We start from the raw sequence: 18667 nt of genomic DNA, 5'->3' as shown, positions 1-18667 counted from the left end.
CCCTGGTCCGGGAAGATCCCATGTGCCTCGGAGCGACTAATCCTGTGCACCACAACTACTGAGCCTGCGCTCTAGAGCCCATGCGCCACAACTGCTGAGTCCGTGTGCCACAACTACTGAAGCCCACGCGCCTGGACCCCATGCTCTGCAACAAGAGAAGCCACCGCAGTGAGAAGCCTACGCACAGCAAAGAAGAGTAGCCCCCGCTCGCCGCAACTAGAGAAAGCCCGCGCCCAGCAGCAAAGATCCAACACAGCCAAGAAAAAAAAGAATTGTATACAATTTAAATGTCTGTGCTGATCCTCAAAACAACCAGTAAAATCTCAATTATGAAAAAAAAGAAAGGATCTGGACAAAATGGAAGGTGAACTTAGGTGGTAAGTTACATTCTTGAAAGGGACTGAGTTAGGACTCTGATTTAAACACTTTTCTTTGAGTCTTATTTAACAAAGACTTTTTCTTCCATTGTGAAATATCTGTATAACCTAACCTTAAATTTAATATTATTAACTAAAATATTTAAGCAAAGTAGCAAATGCTTAAAAAATTCAAAATAATGAGGAACCACCCCATCCCCTGTCCACCCCTCTCAGCTGCAGGGAGTTTCATGGGGCAGAAGATCCCTTCACTCATTGTCTTGGTTAGCTTGGTGGGGAAAAAAATGTTAAATTGTTGAAAACCATTGGACCCGATGATCTGTAAGGTTCTCTTTAGTTCTAAAATTCTAAACTTCTTATTGTTAAATCGTCAAGAGCACATATTAAGTGAGGAGCAAACAATGTGTCTTTTTTTTTCTTTTAGAAAAAATAATTATCTCATTCCTCCCATGATTAAAAACCTGCAGTGTCTCCTAGTCCTTGGGGGTTTTTAAAGGATGGTCAGGCTCGGCTCCTTCCTAAGTCCCAGATCAAGCAGGAAAGTCTATTGAGATTGGAATAATGAGAATAATTCTTTGTTTAAAATAATGTTTTAAATACAAGGAGTTTAAAATATCAATGCTGAATTTTCAATTTGGAAATAGTAAAAAATATTATATTAGTCTGCCAGCGCTGCCATAATAAAAATATTGCAGACCGAATGGCTTTGACAACAGAAATTTATTTTCTCACAGTCTAGAGGCTAAAAGTCTGAGATTAAGGTTTGGTTTCTTCTGAGGCCTCTCTCCTTAGCATGCAGATGGCTGCCTTCTCTCACTGTCCTCACATGGTTTCCTGTGTGTACCTCTGCTGTTTCTCTGTGTATCCATATTTCCTCCTAAAGGCACACTTGTCAGGTTGGATCAGGACCTACCCCAACTGTTTCATTTTAACTTAGTCATCTCTTTAAAGGCCTTATTTCCAAATACTATCACCTTCTGAGGTACTAGGGATTAGGACTTCAACATATGAATTTGGGGAGAGACACAATTCAGCTCAAGAAGGATTTCTTGTTATCATTACCCTTGATTTTCAGCTGGTAATTATGAAGATTGCCAAAACTATGTTCTAATTTAGAAGAGAACATTTTCTTCCTGAAAAACGAAAACTCTAAATCACTTATTTAAAATTGAAAAAAAATTTTTTTTGAAAAGTAATGTATATGTTAAAATGTCAAATAGCGCTAAGAGGTCTATTTATAAAACAATTTCCTACCCCCACTTTCAACTCTTAGCTGTTTCTTCTTGTATTTATCTTTTTAAAAAATTTTTAAATTTAATTTATTTTATTTTTAGCTGCATTGGGTATCCATTGCTGCGCACGGGCTTTCTCTAGTTGCGGCGAGCAGCGGCTACTCTTCATTGCAGTGTGGTGGCTTCTCTTGTTGCAGAGCACGGGCTCTAGGCACGCAGGCTTCAGTAGTTGTAGCACGTGGGCTCAGTAGTTGTGGCTTGCGGGCGGTAGAGCACAGGCTTAGTAGTTGTGGCGCACAGGCTTTGTTGCTCCACGGCATGTGGGATCTTCCTGGACGAGGTCTCAAACCCGTGTCCCCTGCATTGGCAGGTGGATTCTTAACCACTGTGCCACCAGGGAAGCCCTGTTTTTTTAAAACTTCCGCATTTCTAATTTATAATGGATGCATAAAAGTTATCTTAATTCTTGTTGACAGACTTTTTGTTAAATTCTTATTATGGTTGATGAGGATTTTAGTTCGTTCTTAAGTTATTTTATTTTTATATTGAGGTATAGTTGATCTACAGTATAATATTAATTTTCAGTGTACAACATAGTGATTCAAAATTTTTATAGATTATACTTCATTTATAGTTATTATAAAATATTGGTCATATTCTCTGTGCTGTATAACATATCGTTGTAGCTTATTTATTTTATGCATAGTAGTTTGTACCTCTTTATCCCCTATCCCTATCTTGCCCTTACCCAATTCCCTCTCCTCACTGGTAACCCCTGGTTTGTTCTCTTTATCTGTGAGTTTGTTTCTTTTTTGTTATATTCACTAGTTTTATTTTATTAAAATTAAAAAAAAAATTTATTGAAGTATACTTGATTTACAATACTGTGTTAGTTTTAGGCATATAGCAAAGTGTTGTGGATATATATATATATATATATATATATATACATATATTCTTTTTCAGATTCTTTTCCATTGTAAGTTATTATAAGATATTGAGTATAGTTCCCTGTGCTATAACAGTAAATCCTTTTTGTTTATCTATTTTATATATAGTGGTATCTGTTAATCCCATACTCCTAATTTATCCCTTCCCATCCTTTCCCCTTGGGTTTGTTTTCTATGTGAATAAAAATAAGTTTGTTTTCTATGTGAATCTGTTTCTGTTTTTTAAAAACGTTCATTTTTATTATTTTTCGATTCCACATACAAGTGATATCATACAATATTTGTCTTTCTCTGTGACTTCATTCAATATGATAATCTCTAAGTCCATCCATGTTGCTGCAAATGGTATTATTTTATTCTTTTTTATGGCTGAGTAATGTTCCTGTGTGTGTGTGTGTGTGTGTGTGTGTGTTTGTATGTGTGTGTGTGTGTGTGTGTATCACATCTTCTTTATCCATTCATCTGTTGATGGACACTTAGCTTGCTTCCATGTCTTGGCTATTGTAAATAGTGCTGCTATGAACGTTGGGGTGCATGTATCTTTTCTTCTTCTTTTTAAAAATTTTTTCTGGCCTTTTGGGAACAGTGTCATCTTAGGAGGAACTTGCCTTTCTCCTCTTATGCTTTTTTTTTTAAAAAAAATTTTATTTATTTTTTTTTGGCTGCGTTGGGTCTTTGTTGCTGTGTGTGGGCTTTCTTTAGTTGCAGCGAGCGGGGGCTACTCTTCATTTCGGTGCACAGGCTTCTCATTGCGGTGGCTTCTGTTGTTGCAGAGCATGGGCTCTAGGCGTGTGGGCTTCAGTAGTTGTGGCACATGGGCTTAGCTGCTCTGTGGCATGTGGGATCTTCCCGGACCAGGGCTCGAACCTGTGTCTCCTACATTGGCAGGCGGATTCTTAACCACTGTGCCACCAGGGAAGTCTGCATGTATCTTTTTGAATTAGAGTTTTCATCTTTTCTGGATATATGCCTAGGAGTGGGATTGCTGGATCATATGGTAGTTAAATTTTTAGTTGTTTTAGGACCCTCCTACTGTTTTCCATGGTGGCTGCACTGATCTACAGTCCCACTAGCAGTGTAAGAGGGTTCCCTTTTCTCCATACCCTCTCCTGCATTTATTATTTGTAGATGTTTTGATGATGGCCATTCTGACCGGTGTGAGGTGATACCTCATTGCAGTTTTGAATTGCATTTCTCTAATAATTAGAGATGTTGAACATCTTTTCATGTGCCTATTGGCCATCTGTGTCTTCTTTGGAGAAATTTCTATTTAGGTCTTCTGCCATTGTTTGATTGGCTTGTTTATATATATATATATATATATATATATTTTTTTTTTTTTTTTTGATATTGAGAGAGCTGTTTGTATAGTTTGGAAATTAAGCCCTTATTGGTCTCATCATTTGAAGATATTTTCTCCCAGTGTTTAGGTTGTCTTTTCATTTCCTTTGCTGTTCAAAAGTGTATACGTTTGATTAGGTCCCATTTGTTTATTTTTGCTTTTATTTCTTTTGCCTTGGGCTGATCTAAGAAAATATTGCCATGATTTATGTCAAAGAATATTTTGCCTATGTTCTCTGCTAGGGAGTTTTATGGTATTATGTCTTGTATTTAAGTCTTTAAGCCATTTAGAGTTTACTTTTGTGTATGGTGTGAGTGAGTGTTTGAACTTCATTGATTTACATGAAGCTGTCTGGCTTTCCCAACACCATTTGCTGAGGAGACTGTCTGTCTGACTTACTTCACTAATCGTAATAACCTCCAGGTCAAATATTTTAGTTCTTTTGTACCTTTTCCTCTACACCCTCATTCTCCTAATATAATTATGTCATACTTTTAAAAAATTCCATATTTGGTGTTTTCATAATTGTGACTGTGTAAAAACTATCTGCTAAGCCAATACTATGACTATATTTACTTATAGAACTTTTCATTTTCCTGGAGTTATTAATTTACCTCACTTTTTCATTTGCTTAGTTTTCTTCTAACCTAAGGCTAAATTCTCCACATCTTCAAATGCTTCTGTAAGATCTTTCTCAATGTAACATTACGTACTTTCAAACCTGTCAGATAATTTATCTGTCTATTCTTTTTTCTCCCTAGAAATAACCGTCCTGGATCCTCTGCAACATTTCTGTCTGGATTTGTTGCCTTCCAGCCTTCTACACAGCTGTTACCTATGACTTTGCTTCATTACCTTATTGGGGATTCTCTTCTTTTTCTCCTATATTGGATCCCTTCTTACTGAATACCATCTTGGTTTCTTTTTATTTATTTATTATTTAAAGAAAAATTTTTTTATTTTTAATTTTCTTTTTGAATTTTATTTTATTTTTTATACAGCAGGTTCTTATTAGTTATCCACTTTATACATATTAGTGTATACATGTCAATCCCAGTCTCACAATTCATCACACCACCCCCTCCCCACTACTTTCCCCCCTTGGTAGCCATAAGTTTGTTCTCTACATCTGTGTCTCAATTTCTGCCCTGCAAACCAGTTCATCTGTACCATTTTTCTAGGTTCCACATATATGCGTTAATATATGATATTTGTTTTTCTCTTTCTGACTTACTTCACTGTGTAAGACAGTCTCTAGATCCATCCACGTCTCTACAAATGACCCAATTTCATTCCTTTTTATGGCTGAGTAATATTCCATTGTATATATGTACCACATCTTCTTTTTCCATTCGTCTGTCGATGGACATTTAGGTTGCTTCCATGACCTGGCTGTTGTAAATAGTGCTGCAATGAACATTGGGGTGCATGTGTCTTTTTGAATTATGGTTTTCTCTGGGTATATGCCCAGTAGTCGGATTGCCTGGGTCATATGGTAATTCTATTTTTAGTTTTTTAAGGAACCTCCATACTGTTATCCATAGTGGCTGTATCAATTTACATTCCCACCAACAGTGCAAGAGGGTTTCCTTTTCTCCACACCATCTCCAGCATTTGTTGTTCATAGATATTCTGATGATGCCCATTCTAAATGGTGTGAGGTGATACCTCATTGTAGTTTTGATTTGCATTTCTCTAATCATTAGTGATGTTGAGCAGCTTTTCATGTGCTGCTTGGCCATCTGTATGTCTTCTTTGGAGAAATGTCTATTTAGGTCTTCTGCCTATTTATTTATTTATGGCTGTGTTGGGTCTTTGTTGCTGCGTGCGAGCTTCCTCTAACTGTGTTGAGTGGGGGCTACTCTTCACTGCAGTGTGCAGGCTTCTTATTATGGTGGCTTCCCTTGTTGGGGAGCATGGGCTCTAGGCACGCGGGCTTCAGTAGTTGTGGCACGTGGGCTCAGTAGTTGTGGCATGTGGGCTCAGTAGTTGTGGCACGTGGGCTTTGGTATTTGTGGCTTGCAGGCTCTAGAGTGCAGGCTCAGTAGTTGTGGTGCACAGGCTTAGTTGCTCCGTGGCATGTGGGATCCTCCTGGACCAGAGCTCGAACCTGTGTTCCCTGCATTGACAGGTGGATTCTTAACCCCTGTGCCACCAGGGAAGTCCCTTCTGCCCATTTTTTGATTGGGTTATTTGTTGTTTTAATATTGAGCTGCATGAGCTGTTTATATATTTTGGAGATTAATCCTTTGTCCGTTGATTCGTTTGCAACTATTTTGTCCTATTCTGAGGGTTGTCTCTTCGTCGTCTGTAGTTTCCTTTGCTTTGCAAAAGCTTTTAAGTTTCATTAGGTCCCATTTGTTTATTTTTGTTTTTATTTCCATTACTCTAGGAGGTGGATCAAAGAAGATCTTGCTGTGATTTATGTCAAAGTGTTTTTCCTATGTTGTCCTCCAGTAGTTTTATAGTGTCCGGTCTTACATTTAGGTCTCTAATCCATTTTGAGTTTATTTTTGTGTATGGTGTTCTAATTTCATTCTTTTACATGTAGCTGTCCAGTTTTCCCAGCACCACTTATTGAAGAGACTGTCTTTTCCCCATTGTATATCCTTGCCTCCTTTGTCATAGATTAGTTGACCATAGGTGCATGGGTTTATCTCTGGGTTTTCTCTCGTGTTCCATTGATCTATATTTCTGTTTTTGTGCCAGTACCATATTGTCTTGATTACTGTAGCTTTGTAGTATAGTCTGAAGTCAAGGAGTCTGATTGCTCCGGCTCCATTTTTCTTTCTCAAGATTGCTTTGGCTATTTGGGGTCTTTTGTGTCTCCATACAAATTTTAAGATTTCTTGTTCTAGTTCTGTGAAAAATGCCACTGGTAATTTGATAGGATTGCATTGTATCTGTAGACTGCTTTGGGTAGTATAGTCATTTTCACAATATTGATTCTTTCAGTCCAAGAACATGGTATACCTCTCCATCTGATTGTGTTGTCTTTGATTTCTTTCATCAGTGTCTTATAGTTTTCTGAGTACACGTCTTTTACCTCCTGAGGTAGGTTTATTCCTAGGTATTTTATTCTTTTTGTTGAAATGGTGAATGGGAGTGTTTCCTTAATTTCTCTTTCTGATCTTTCATTGTTAGTGTATAGGAATGTAAGAGATTTCTGTGCATTAATTTTGTATCCTGCTACTTTACCAAATTCATATATTAGCTCTAGTAGTTTTCTGGTAGAGCCTTTAGGATTCTTTATGTATAGTATCATGTCATCTGCAAACAGTGACAGTTTTACTTCTTCTTTTCCAATTTATATTCCTTTTATTTCTTTTTCTTCTCTGATTGCCATGGCTAGGACTTCCAAAACTATGTTGAATAATAGTGGTGAGAGTGGACATACTTGTCTTGTTCCTGATCTTAGAGGGAATGCTTTCAGTTTTTCACCATTGAGAATATGTTTGCTGTGGGTTTGTTGTATATGGCCTTTATTATGTTGAGGTAGGTTCCCTCTATGCCCACTTTCTGGAGAGTTTTTATCCTAAATGGTGTTGAATTTTGTCAAAATCTTTTTCTGCATCTATTGAGATGATCATATGGTTTTTCTCCTTCAATTTGTTAATATGGTGTATCACATTGATTGATTTGCATATATTGCAAGAATCCTTGCATCCCTGGGATAAATCCCACTTGATCATGGTGTATGATCCTTTTAATGTACTGTTGGATTCTGTTTGCTAGTATTTTGTTAAGGATTTTTGCATCTATGTTCATCAGTGATATTGGTCTGTAATTTTCTCTTTTTGTAGTATCTTTGCTTTTGGTATCATGGTGATGGTGGCCTCATAGAAGGACTTTGGGAGTGTTCCTTCCTCCGCAAATTTTTGGAAGAGATTGAGAAGGATGGGTGTTAGCTCTTCCTTTTCTAAATGTTTGATAGAATTCACCTGTGAAGCCATCTGGTCCTGGACTTTTGTTTGTTGGAATATTTTTAACCACAGTTTCAATTTTATTACTTGTGATTGGTCTGTTTGTATTTTCTATTTCTCCCTGGTTCAGTATTGGAAGGTTATACCTTTCCAAGAATTTGTCCATTTCATCCAGGTTTTCTATTTTTATTGGCACAGAGTTGCTTGTAGTAGTCTCTTGTGATGCTTTGTATTTCTGCAGTGTCTGTTGTAACTTCTCCTTTTTCATTTCTAATTTTATTGATTTGAGTCCTCTCCCTCTTTTTCTTGATGAGTCTGGGTAAAGGTTTATCAAGTTTGTTTATCTTCTCAAAGAACCAGCTTTTAATTTTATTGATTGCTATTGTTTTCTTTGTTTCTGTTTCACTTATTTCTGCTCTGATCTTTTTGATTTTTTCCCTTCTACTAACTTTGGGTTTTGTTTGTTCTTCTTTCTTTAGTTCCTTTAGGTGTAAGGTTAGATGGTTTATTTGAGGTTTTTCTAGTTTCTTGAGGTAGGCTTGTATTGGTATAAACTTCCCTCTTAGAACTGCTTTTGCTGCATCCCATAGGTTTTGGATCATCGTGTTTTCATTGCAATTTGTCTCTAGGTATTTTCTGATTTCCTCTTTGATTTCTTCAGTGATTTCTTGGTTATTTGGTAACGTATTGTTTAGCCTCCATGTGTTTGTGTTTTTTATGTTTTTTCCCTGTAATTGATTTATAATCTCATAGTGTTGTGGTCAGAAAAGAAGCTTGATATGATTTCAATTTTCTTAAATTTACCAAGGCTTGATTTCTGACCCAAGATGTGATCTATCCTGGAGAGTGTTCTGTGTGCACTTGAGAAGAAAGTGTAATCTGCTGTTTTTCGATGGAATGTCCTATAAATATCAATTAAATCTATCTGGTCTGTTGTGTCATTTAAAGCTTGTGTTTCCTTATTAATTTTCTGTCTGGATGATCTGTCCATTGGTGTAAGTGAGGTGTTCAAATCCCCTACTATTACTGTGTTACTGTCAATTTCCTGTTTTATAGCTGTTAGCAGTTGCTTCATGTATTGAGATGTTCCTATGTTGGGTGCATATATATGTATAATTGTTATATCTTCTTCTTGCATTGATTCCTTAATCATTATGTAGTGTCGTTCCTTGTCTCTTGTAACATTCTTTATTTTAAAGTCTATTTTATCTCATGTGAGTATTGCTACTCCAGCTTTCTTTTGATTTTCACTTGCATGGAATATGTTTTTCCATCCCCTCACTTTCAGTCTCTATGTGTCCCTAGGTTTGAAGTGGGTCTCTTGTAGACAGCATATATATGGGTCTTGTTTTTTTGTTTTTAAAATTTATTTATTTTATTTATTTTTGGCTGCATTGGGTCTTTGTTGCTGCGTGCAGGCTTTCTCTAGTTGTGGCGCACAGGGGCTACTCTTCTTTGCTGTGCATGGTTTTCTCATTGTGGTAGCTTCTCTTGTTGCAGAGCATGGGCTCTAGGCACATGGGCTTCAGTAGTTGTGACACTCGGGCTCTAGAGCGCAGGCTCAGTAGTTGTGGTGCACGGGCTTAATTGCTGTGTGGCATGTGGGATCTTCCTAGACTAGGGCTCGAACCCGTGTCCCCTGCATTGCCAGGCGGATTCTTAACAACTGCGTCACCAGGGAAGCCGTGGGTCTTATTTTTGTATCCATTCAGTGAGCCTGTGTCTTTTGGTTGGAGCATTTATTCCATTCACGTTTAAGGTAATTATCGATATGTATGCTCCCATTACCATTTTCTTAATTGTTACGGGTTTGTTTTTGTAGGTCCCTTTCTTCTCTTGTGTTTCTCACTTAGAGAAGTTCCTTTAGCATATGTTGTAGAGCTGGTTTGGTGGTGCTAAATTCTCTTAGCTTTTGCTTGTCTGTAAAGCTTTTGATTTCTCTGTTGAATCTGAATGAGATCCTTGTGGGGTAGAATAATGCTGCTTGTAGGTTCTTCCCTTTCATCAATTTAAATATATCACGCTGCTCACTTCTGGCTTGTAGAGTTTCTGCTGAGAAATCAGCTGTTGACCTTATGCGAGTTCCCTTGTATGTTATTTGTCATTTTTCCCTTGTTGCTTTCAATAATTTTTCTTTGTCTTTATTTTTTGTCAATTTGATTACTGTTTGTCTCAGTGTATTTCTCCTTCAGTTTATCCTACCTGGGACTCTCTGTGCTTCCTGGACTTGGGTGGCTATTTCCTTTTCTATCTTAGGGAAGTTTTCGACTGTAATTTCTTCAAATATTTTCTCGGGTCCTTTCTCTGTTTCTTCTCCTTCTGGGACCCCTATAATGCGAATGTTGTTGTGTTTAATGTTGTCCCAGAGGTCTTTTAGGCTGTCTTCATTTCTTTTCATTCTTTTTTCTGTATTCTGTTCCTTGGCAGTGAATTCCACCATTCTGTCCTCCAGGTCATTTATCCATTCTTCTGCCTCAGTTATTCTGCTTTTGATTCCTTCTAGTGTATTTTTCATTTCAGTTATTGTATTGTTCATCTCTTTTTGTTTGTTCTTTAATTCTTCTAGGTGTTTGTTCTTTAATTCTTCTACGTCTTTGTTAAACATTTCTTGCATCTTCTCGATCTTTGCCTCCATTCTTTTTCTGAGGTCCTGGATCATCTTCACTATCATTCTGAATTCTTTTTCTGGAAAGTTGTCTATCTCCACTTTATTGTTTTTCTGGGGTTTTATCTTGTTCTTTCATCTTGTACAAAGCCCTCTGCCTTTTCATTTTGTCTGTCTCTCTGTGAATGTGGTTTTCCTTCCACAGGCTGGAGAATTGTGGTTCTTGCTTCTGCTGTCTGCCCTCTTACCATCTTGGTTTCTTTCCTGATTTTGATGGAATATTAATTCTCCACTAGGTCCTTAAGAAAGCGTGTTTAGAAGCTAAATTTTTGGAGACTTTGTCTCTGTTAAAAAATGTCTAAATTCTATTATAAGCATTTATTATCTGGGTATAGCATTCAAAATTGAAAGGTAATCACTTAAAATTTTTTTCTTATTTTTCAAAACAGAAATTACATTCTCATGATCCTAAATTTTAAAGGTTCAGGAGATTATAGAGAAAGTGTGTCTAACATGAGGGTGGTTTTTGGTATGATGCAACTGTTCTGTATCTGATTATAATGGTGATTACACCAATTTCTGCATGCCTTAAAATCCATAGAACTGCACAACAAAAGAAACAAGTTCAATTTGTATGTATGATAGTTTAAAAAATGAAAAGTAAATTAAGAGAATTTAAAAGTACAAAAAGGTAGAGAGGGCTTCCCGCGTGGCTCAGTGGTTAAGAACCTGCCTGCCAACGCAGGGGACACGGGTTCAAGCCCTGGTCCGGGAAGATCCCACATGCTGCAGAGCAACTAAGCCCATGTGCCCCAGCTACTGAGCCTGCGCTCTAGAGCCCGTGCTCTGCAACAAGAGAAGCCATGGCAATGAGAAGCCCGCGCACCGCAAAGCTGCAACTGGAGAAAAGCCCACACGCAGCTACAAAGACCCTGCACAGCCAAAAATAAATAAATAAATAAAAAGGTAGAGAGCAAAAAGAAGTTTCTTTCTTTCTCTCTCCCTTAGCCTTCCAGCTTTAAACATCTAAACGTTCAGGGGTAAATCAGGCAGAATTGAAAGGAACTTGACATATATTCACTACTATGTATAAAATAGATAACTGATGAGAACCTACTGTATAGCACAGGGAATAGTACTCAATGTTCTGTGGTGACCTAAATGGGAAGGAAATGCAAAACCAGGGGATATATGTATACCTCTAGCTGATTCACTTTAATGTACAGCAGAAACTAGCACAACATCGTAAAACAGCCATACACCAGTTAAAAATTAAAAAAGAACTTGGAACTGTGCAAGTACATTTGGAGAATGCTAAGATTACTACTCTTAGAATAGTTCTAAATATGTTATTAATCAAACCTGGCGCTAATTTATTAAAATTATTTCTCCTACAGTTGGCAAACATGAGTTGACTGGGCATAAAGTTGCTGTGAAGATACTCAATCGACAGAAGATTCGAAGCCTTGATGTAGTAGGAAAAATCCGCAGAGAAATTCAGAACCTCAAGCTTTTCAGGCATCCTCATATAATTAAACTGTAAGATCTGATTGTATTAAATATAGTCATATCATTTTTTCATCATTTTTGTTAACCTTCTTAATCTGACAAGTGAGAAAGATGAGTGACATTGCTTTGGTCTGTTCCTGAGGGTTTTCAAATTTCTTCCTGTTCATGTATTTATCTAACCCCATTCATGGTCACTTAAGCCTAAGTTCACATTTTGCCCTTGTGATGATCAGATGTTGTTTTTCTCATTTTCGGGACTGATGCCGTTCTGATAGATAACTTTCAGTGCCCCTATTGCTGTAGAACCAACAATGATTTGCTAGTAAAAACTTCTGCCCTCCAAATTTCCACATGATATCAGCTAGCCTCACTAGAGACCATAAAGTAGGGTCTCCACTCCCCCACACTGCTTATATCTGATAAAACAAGTAACAAATCATAGATTTTCAGGAATCCAAATCCAAATAATAGAATTTCAGGAATCCAAATTTCAAAAGGCAGTAATATTACCATTGTTTTACAGCTGACAATTGTAGGATCTACAGTTAAGTTATTTACTACTCAGCTTTATTATGCAGGCTATAAATTAAAACCATTTAGGCTTTTGTATTGAACTGGTGACTCAAAATTTGTTTCACTCTCACCTCTTCTCATGTGTTGAGGTGCCATGGTTTTAAATACCATCCTTATGCTGACAGCCCTTAATATACATCTCCTGCTTTGAAACCTGTTCCCTGAATATGCACACTGCCTATTTTACATCTCCATTTGGGTAACCATGAGGCATGTGAAACTCGATCTGGCCCAAACTGAACCCTTTTATTACCTTCTGGTGCCTGGTCTTCCTGGTCTTTTCACCATCTCAGTTAATATCAGTTCCTCAGGGCAGAAACTTAGGAACTATCCTTAACTTTCCTATTTCTCTCACTTCCCAACCTCCATTCCATCCCTTCCTTCAAAAACTAAGATCTCATTCTAGTTCCTTCATTATCATCAACCCAGTGTGGGCCCCCTTCATCTTTCTCATGGACTACTGCAGTAGCCACCTGCTTCCACCCTACTGCCCAGTCAGTTCTTCACATTGCTGCCATCAATTAAAGTTACCCTTTTACTTGGCCAGATCATGTGACTGCTTTGCTTAAAACCTTCAATAGCTTTCTTTCTCCTATAGAGTAAAAGCCAAAGCCTCATATGACTTTTAAGGTTCTGTGTCCTCTGCTGTCCAGTTACCTCTTTGACCCCACATCCTGTTTCTCTCTCCCAGCTCACTCTGCTCTAGCCTTCCTACCATTGCTCAAATGCGCCAGGCAGGTTTCCCCCTGGGGGCCTTTGCACTTGCTGTTCCTCTGCCTGGTTCACCTTCTTCCTAGATAATGGCATGGTTTGTTCCCTGATTTCCATTAGGCTCTGCTTAAATGTTACTTTTTCAGAGAGGCCTTCCTTGAATACCCTGTATGAAAGATTTCCCTTAGTTTTGCTTTGATTCTCTTCATAGCATGTTCCACCACCTGAAATACTGTTTTTTATTTAGTGTCTGTTTCTTGGCTTCTGGAAAATAAACTCCACGAGAGCAGAGAATTTGTTTTGTTCCCTGCAGTTTTCCCAGCATCTAGCACAGTGCCTGGTGTATTATAGGTGCTTAGTAAACACTTAATGAATGAATATACATGTTTTAATACTGGTAGATAATGTTTTCTCTCACCAGGTACCAGGTCATCAGTACACCATCTGATATTTTCATGGTGATGGAATATGTCTCAGGAGGAGAGCTATTTGATTATATCTGTAAAAACGGAAGGGTAAGCAGTTCTGATTTAATCCTGTGTATATTTTGTAATTCCCCTGATCCCTTACTAGCATCAAAATATCAGAAAGCAATTCTGTTAAGAGGTCTACTTAATAACCAGCTCCCTTGGTCATGTATGTGCCTAGAATCATAGACTATTTAGGGCTAGGAAGCATCTTAAAGATTATCTCCTTAGCCTACTTACACAGATATGGAAACCAAGAGTCACAGTTTATTTATTTATGTTGTAAAAAATTAATTTAATTAATTTATTTACTTTTGGCTGCATTGGGTCTTCATTGCTGCGCATGGGCTTTCTCTAGTTGCAGCGAACAGGGGCTACCCTTCGTTGTGGTGCGTGGGCTTCTCATTGCGGTGGCTCCTCTTGTTGCAGAGCATGGGTTCTAGGTGCGTGGGCCTCTGTAGTTGTGACACGCGGGCTCAGTAGTCGTGGCTCGTGGACTCTAGAGCACAGGCTCAGTAGTTGTGGTGCACAGGTTTAGTTGCCCCGTGGCATGTGGGATCTTCCTGGACCAGGGATTGGACCCGTGTACCCTGCATTGGCAGGTGAATTCTTAACCACTGCTCCACCAGGGAAGTCCGTCATAGTTTATTTATTTTTATTTATTTACTTTTTATATTTTGGTCATACTCTGTGGCACGTGGGATCTTAGTTCCCTGACCAGGGATCAAACCTGTGCCCGCTGCATTGGAAGCGCAGAGTCTTAACCACTGGACCACCAGGGAAGTCTGAGACTCACAGTTTATATATATGCTCAAGGTCACATAATTTATTAATGACAGAATTGGATTGAGACTCCAGAACTCACGATCTTCAGACTTTGCTTCTGGGGCATACAAATACTTTTAATATATATCTTAAATTATGTATGTAATCCTTAAAAAATATATTATTAAATACTTAAAGATCTAGGCCTTGCTAGTCAACCCTAGTCACATTTAAATTGCATTCATTTTTTGGTTTCAGAAATCTGATGTATCTGGAATAGTAAGAACAGGCTCCATGAAGGAGGTAGGAATTAGACTTAAAGAATTTAGAGTTGGAAGGAACTTTAGAAGACATTTTGAACAGTGTCTTAAGTTACAGATACAAAAACTGAACATTGACCCCTGCGCATACTTTTGCTTGCACCCAGGGTATGTGGTATACAAAAACCTCTTTCTGGAAGAGCCATGTCAAGCATTGAGAAGCCAATTTTTTTCCCTCCCAATCTAACATTCTTTATATCATTCACTCATTTGTTCTATGTAGCATATCTTTACTTTCATCAAAATCATTAACCAAATTAATTTTGATTTTACCATTTCTTAACATGGTTCATTTCAATTTCAGGTATTCCACTTGTCTTTTCACTCCCTACTCCCTGCCCCCACAATCCCACACAAATACTCTGCCTAGAAAAATGGAAACAGACACAAATTGAATTGGCACCTTGCTTTCTTATCTTTTGTTTTTCATGTCTTAATCATTTTGCTTTACATTATGGGGATTTTCCTCAATTTTATCTGTTGCATATTAAAATTCCAGCTGTTTTGTTTTGTTTTTTTTGCGGTACGCGGGCCTCTCACTGCTGTGGCCTCTCCCGTTGCGGAGCACAGGCTCCGGACGTGCAGGCTCAGTGGCCATGGATCACGGGCCCAGCCGCTCCGCGGCACATGGGATCTCCCTGGACCGGGTCATGAACCTGTGTCCCCTGCATCGGCAGGCGGACTCTCAACCACTGCACCACTAGGGAAGCCAGTTGTCTTTCTTTAAATAGCCTATTTTTGTTGTTGTTGTTCCACTGAGATAATAAATGTATCTGTCTGAGGATGACAATTAGTTTAAATTTTTTTTCTTCTTCTCTTCTCTGGATTGCTTCTGTACCTTCTCTGTTCCCTGCTCCCTGTTTTTTTTCTATTCATTTTATTGGTCTTTGTCTTTTGTGCATGACCCTTGCTCAGATACCTGGTGATTCTGGGTTGTCCACTCATATTTGAGAGTGAGATTCTAAATGCCAAGCTCATGAGGATGGAACTTATTAATTAGTGGGCCTTCCCATAGGTTGAATAGGTACGGACCTGTTTGTTTTACTAGGAAACACCAAATGTTAACAATTACAAATATTTTTCCTTGGATCAGAAAGTTGCTCCACAAGAAACATTCCAGTTTCCTTGAGCGTGTTAGCTTAGCTGCCAGTGCTCTGCGAGCTAAATGGGGAAAGGCCCACAAGCCTTACTGCTTAGTATGTTGTCTTTCATTTTATCCCCATGTTTTCCTTCTGGTGCCTCATTCCTACTCTGGTGTCCTTGAGAACAGAGCTGGTTCAGCCTTATTAAAGAGTAAATCGTGGGTCTTATTCCCCAGTAAGGGTGAGCTTAAAACTTCTTTCTTCCGTCAGTTGTCCTGTTTTCAGTCCACTTCTCACTTCTACCTTCAGAAATTCCCAACACTTCCAATATCTAAGCCCTTCCAGGAGTCTGCATGCAGATGAGTTTATCATTGATTTCCACCCCTAAAGGCTTATTAGATTTCAGCTTTCTGTGGTTGGCCAAGTCTTCATCACTGTTCATCTACTCTCTAGCTTAGTGACTCCTTGATTACTGCTGTCTGTTCTCTTGCTCTTTTGTCTTTATATGCTGTCATCTTGGTGATGTTTCAAGGAGTGGAGACAAAGGTTCCATCTGCCATGCTTAAATGGAAATATGCTTTGACTTTTCTAATCTTTCTTTGTAGACTTCCCCTCCTTGATCCTTTGTACTCTATTTATTATTAATAGAGTATAATTTTCATTTTTGTAGCCTATCTAGTTATTTTACCTCTTGTATTTTGCTTAATCAATTAAATTTTCTTCTCTTTCACATTTAGAACACATTCTTTTTTTCATTTAGTGTATTTGATATGAAGTCGTATTAAAAAATGAACCTATATTCTAGAAATAAAGGTATTAGATTGCTAATGCATTATTACTTTCTCTAGAGGAAGGGCATCTCTGAGTGCTTTGATAGTTTTAGTTTTGCTTTCAAAAGAAATTACTGGTTCATATTCCAGATTATCCATACCATTAAAGGTGTAGGAACCTGGTTTTAGAATGCTAATTTGTGACCTGTGGTAGAGAATTGCATATTAGAGTCCTTTGCCTAGAGAATTAATAGCTTATTTATTAAATATGACTTCTTGGGAGCAGGCATACCCAAGTAATGGCTTTCATTTATGGAAAAAAAATCATAAAATAATAAAATATAGATAAATGGACAGAGAAGTTTTTAAAGAATATTTTAAAAAATGTAATTACAGCATAAGATGTAATTTTTCAGTAAGCATAGTAAAGATAAATGCTGTTATATTTTATAAAACAAATGAATTAAGGTTTTTCTTTTGTTAAAATTAAAACATCTTTTACTTCAGGAGATATGATAACATGGTTGCTTGCTAATTCATTAACACTGCTTAAATGTTGCTTTCTCATATAGTCCACAACAGTATTCCCCACCCCAGCATAACTCTTTGTGCCCTTATCCTCCTTTGTTTTTCTTCAAAACACTCTTACTCCTTATATTTGATATTTATATGTTTATTGTCTATTTTCTTTAACTAGATTAGGGCCTTTTTTTAATTCGTTGCTGTATCTTGAGTGTCTAAAACCGTGCATGGCACATTGAAGGTATTCAATAAATATTTGTTAAGGAATCAAGGATTAAATATTTGTAATTTACAGGAGAAAACATGCCTACTTTCAGGTAGAAATTGAAATTATTTGAAATAGTGCATGAGATTAGGTGAAAAAAGTTATTATAGTCAAGAGAGTGATAATATTAGGAAGTTGAGTTACTGATTTGGGTTCTAAGACCCTCCTAGCATTTCCGTTTTATGCTGCCTATATCTCCTCCCCGTTTCAAAAGTATCTCATGAGTGAGGTTCATTTGGAAGGTTTCTTGCATTTTCACAGTTTTATAGGTTGGAAAATTATAGGTAGAATAATTTCTTTTGAAAGACACACGTTTAAGTTGCCTCTCTACTTTTCTTAGCTGGATGAAAAAGAAAGTCGGCGTCTGTTCCAACAAATCCTTTCTGGTGTGGATTATTGTCACAGGCATATGGTGGTCCACAGAGATTTGAAACCTGAAAATGTCCTGCTTGATGCACACATGAATGCAAAGATTGCTGATTTTGGTAAGGATATTTTTATAGTTTCATATATTCATTATGTTTAACAAACATCAGTAGGATTCTTCAGATAACTTTTGCTTTTATATAATAGACTGAGTATCCCAAAGTAGCATATCCTCACCATTTGTATATGAGCTACAAAAAGGAGTAAAAATAAGGGATTCTCTTAGCTTTATGTCTTTAAAATTGACTTTTATGACATAGGCAAACAATTTAAATTGGCAGCATTAGCGACATCACTTGAAAAGAGACCATTATTTGTGAAGGACCATTATTTAACTATTTGCTAATAGTGTTATCAATAGAACACACTGTTTCCAGTGTGTTCTTTTTTTTTTGTTTTTTTTGTTTTTTTTTTGTTTTTTTGCGGTATGCGGGCCTCTCGCTGTTGTGGCCTCTCCCGTTGCGGAGCACAGGCTCCAGACGCACAGGCTCAGCGGCCATGGCTCACGGGCCCAGCGGCTCCACAGCATGTGGGATCTTCCCAGACCAGGGCACGAACCCATGTCCCCTGCATCGGCAGGCGGACTCTCAACCACTGCGCCACCAGGGAAGCCCCAGTGTGTTCTTCTGATCAAGTTATGGAGCAAGAGGAAAGAGACTGGGCTGGAGTTACTCAAACTTTGAAAGCCAGAAGGCAAACCATATGAACAAAATTATTTTTAAAAAAAGAAAGTAAAATATTTTAAATAGAAAAGCATAGTTTCAGCTTGAGGAAAATTTAATGAATTTATTTTTCCTTTATTTCTTATATAAATTGCCATTGACATTA

General features: G+C 37.7%; 1 protein-coding gene across 3 annotated transcripts in view; it reads left to right on the top strand.

Annotated features, from left to right (window-relative positions):
• Nucleotides 1-18667, top strand: part of PRKAA1 (protein kinase AMP-activated catalytic subunit alpha 1) — a 44265-nt gene that overhangs the window by 15738 nt on the left and 9860 nt on the right. For 2 of the 3 annotated variants that reach the window (XM_065875604.1, XM_065875605.1), the window contains exons 2-4: nt 11827-11968; nt 13644-13737; nt 17754-17898. In XM_065875604.1, coding sequence (XP_065731676.1) covers nt 11827-11968; nt 13644-13737; nt 17754-17898 — 381 coding nt within the window. Of the gene's footprint in view, nt 1-11826; nt 11969-13643; nt 13738-14712; nt 14758-17753; nt 17899-18667 lie in introns of all 3 variants that reach the window. The other variant, XM_065875602.1, reaches the window with a different exon arrangement.

The sequence above is a fragment of the Phocoena phocoena genome, chromosome 3 (assembly GCF_963924675.1).
Source record: "Phocoena phocoena chromosome 3, mPhoPho1.1, whole genome shotgun sequence".
Lineage (NCBI taxonomy): Eukaryota > Metazoa > Chordata > Mammalia > Artiodactyla > Phocoenidae > Phocoena > Phocoena phocoena.
The sequence above is the reverse complement of the archived record's forward strand: the minus strand, read 5'-3'. Positions and strand labels throughout refer to the sequence as shown.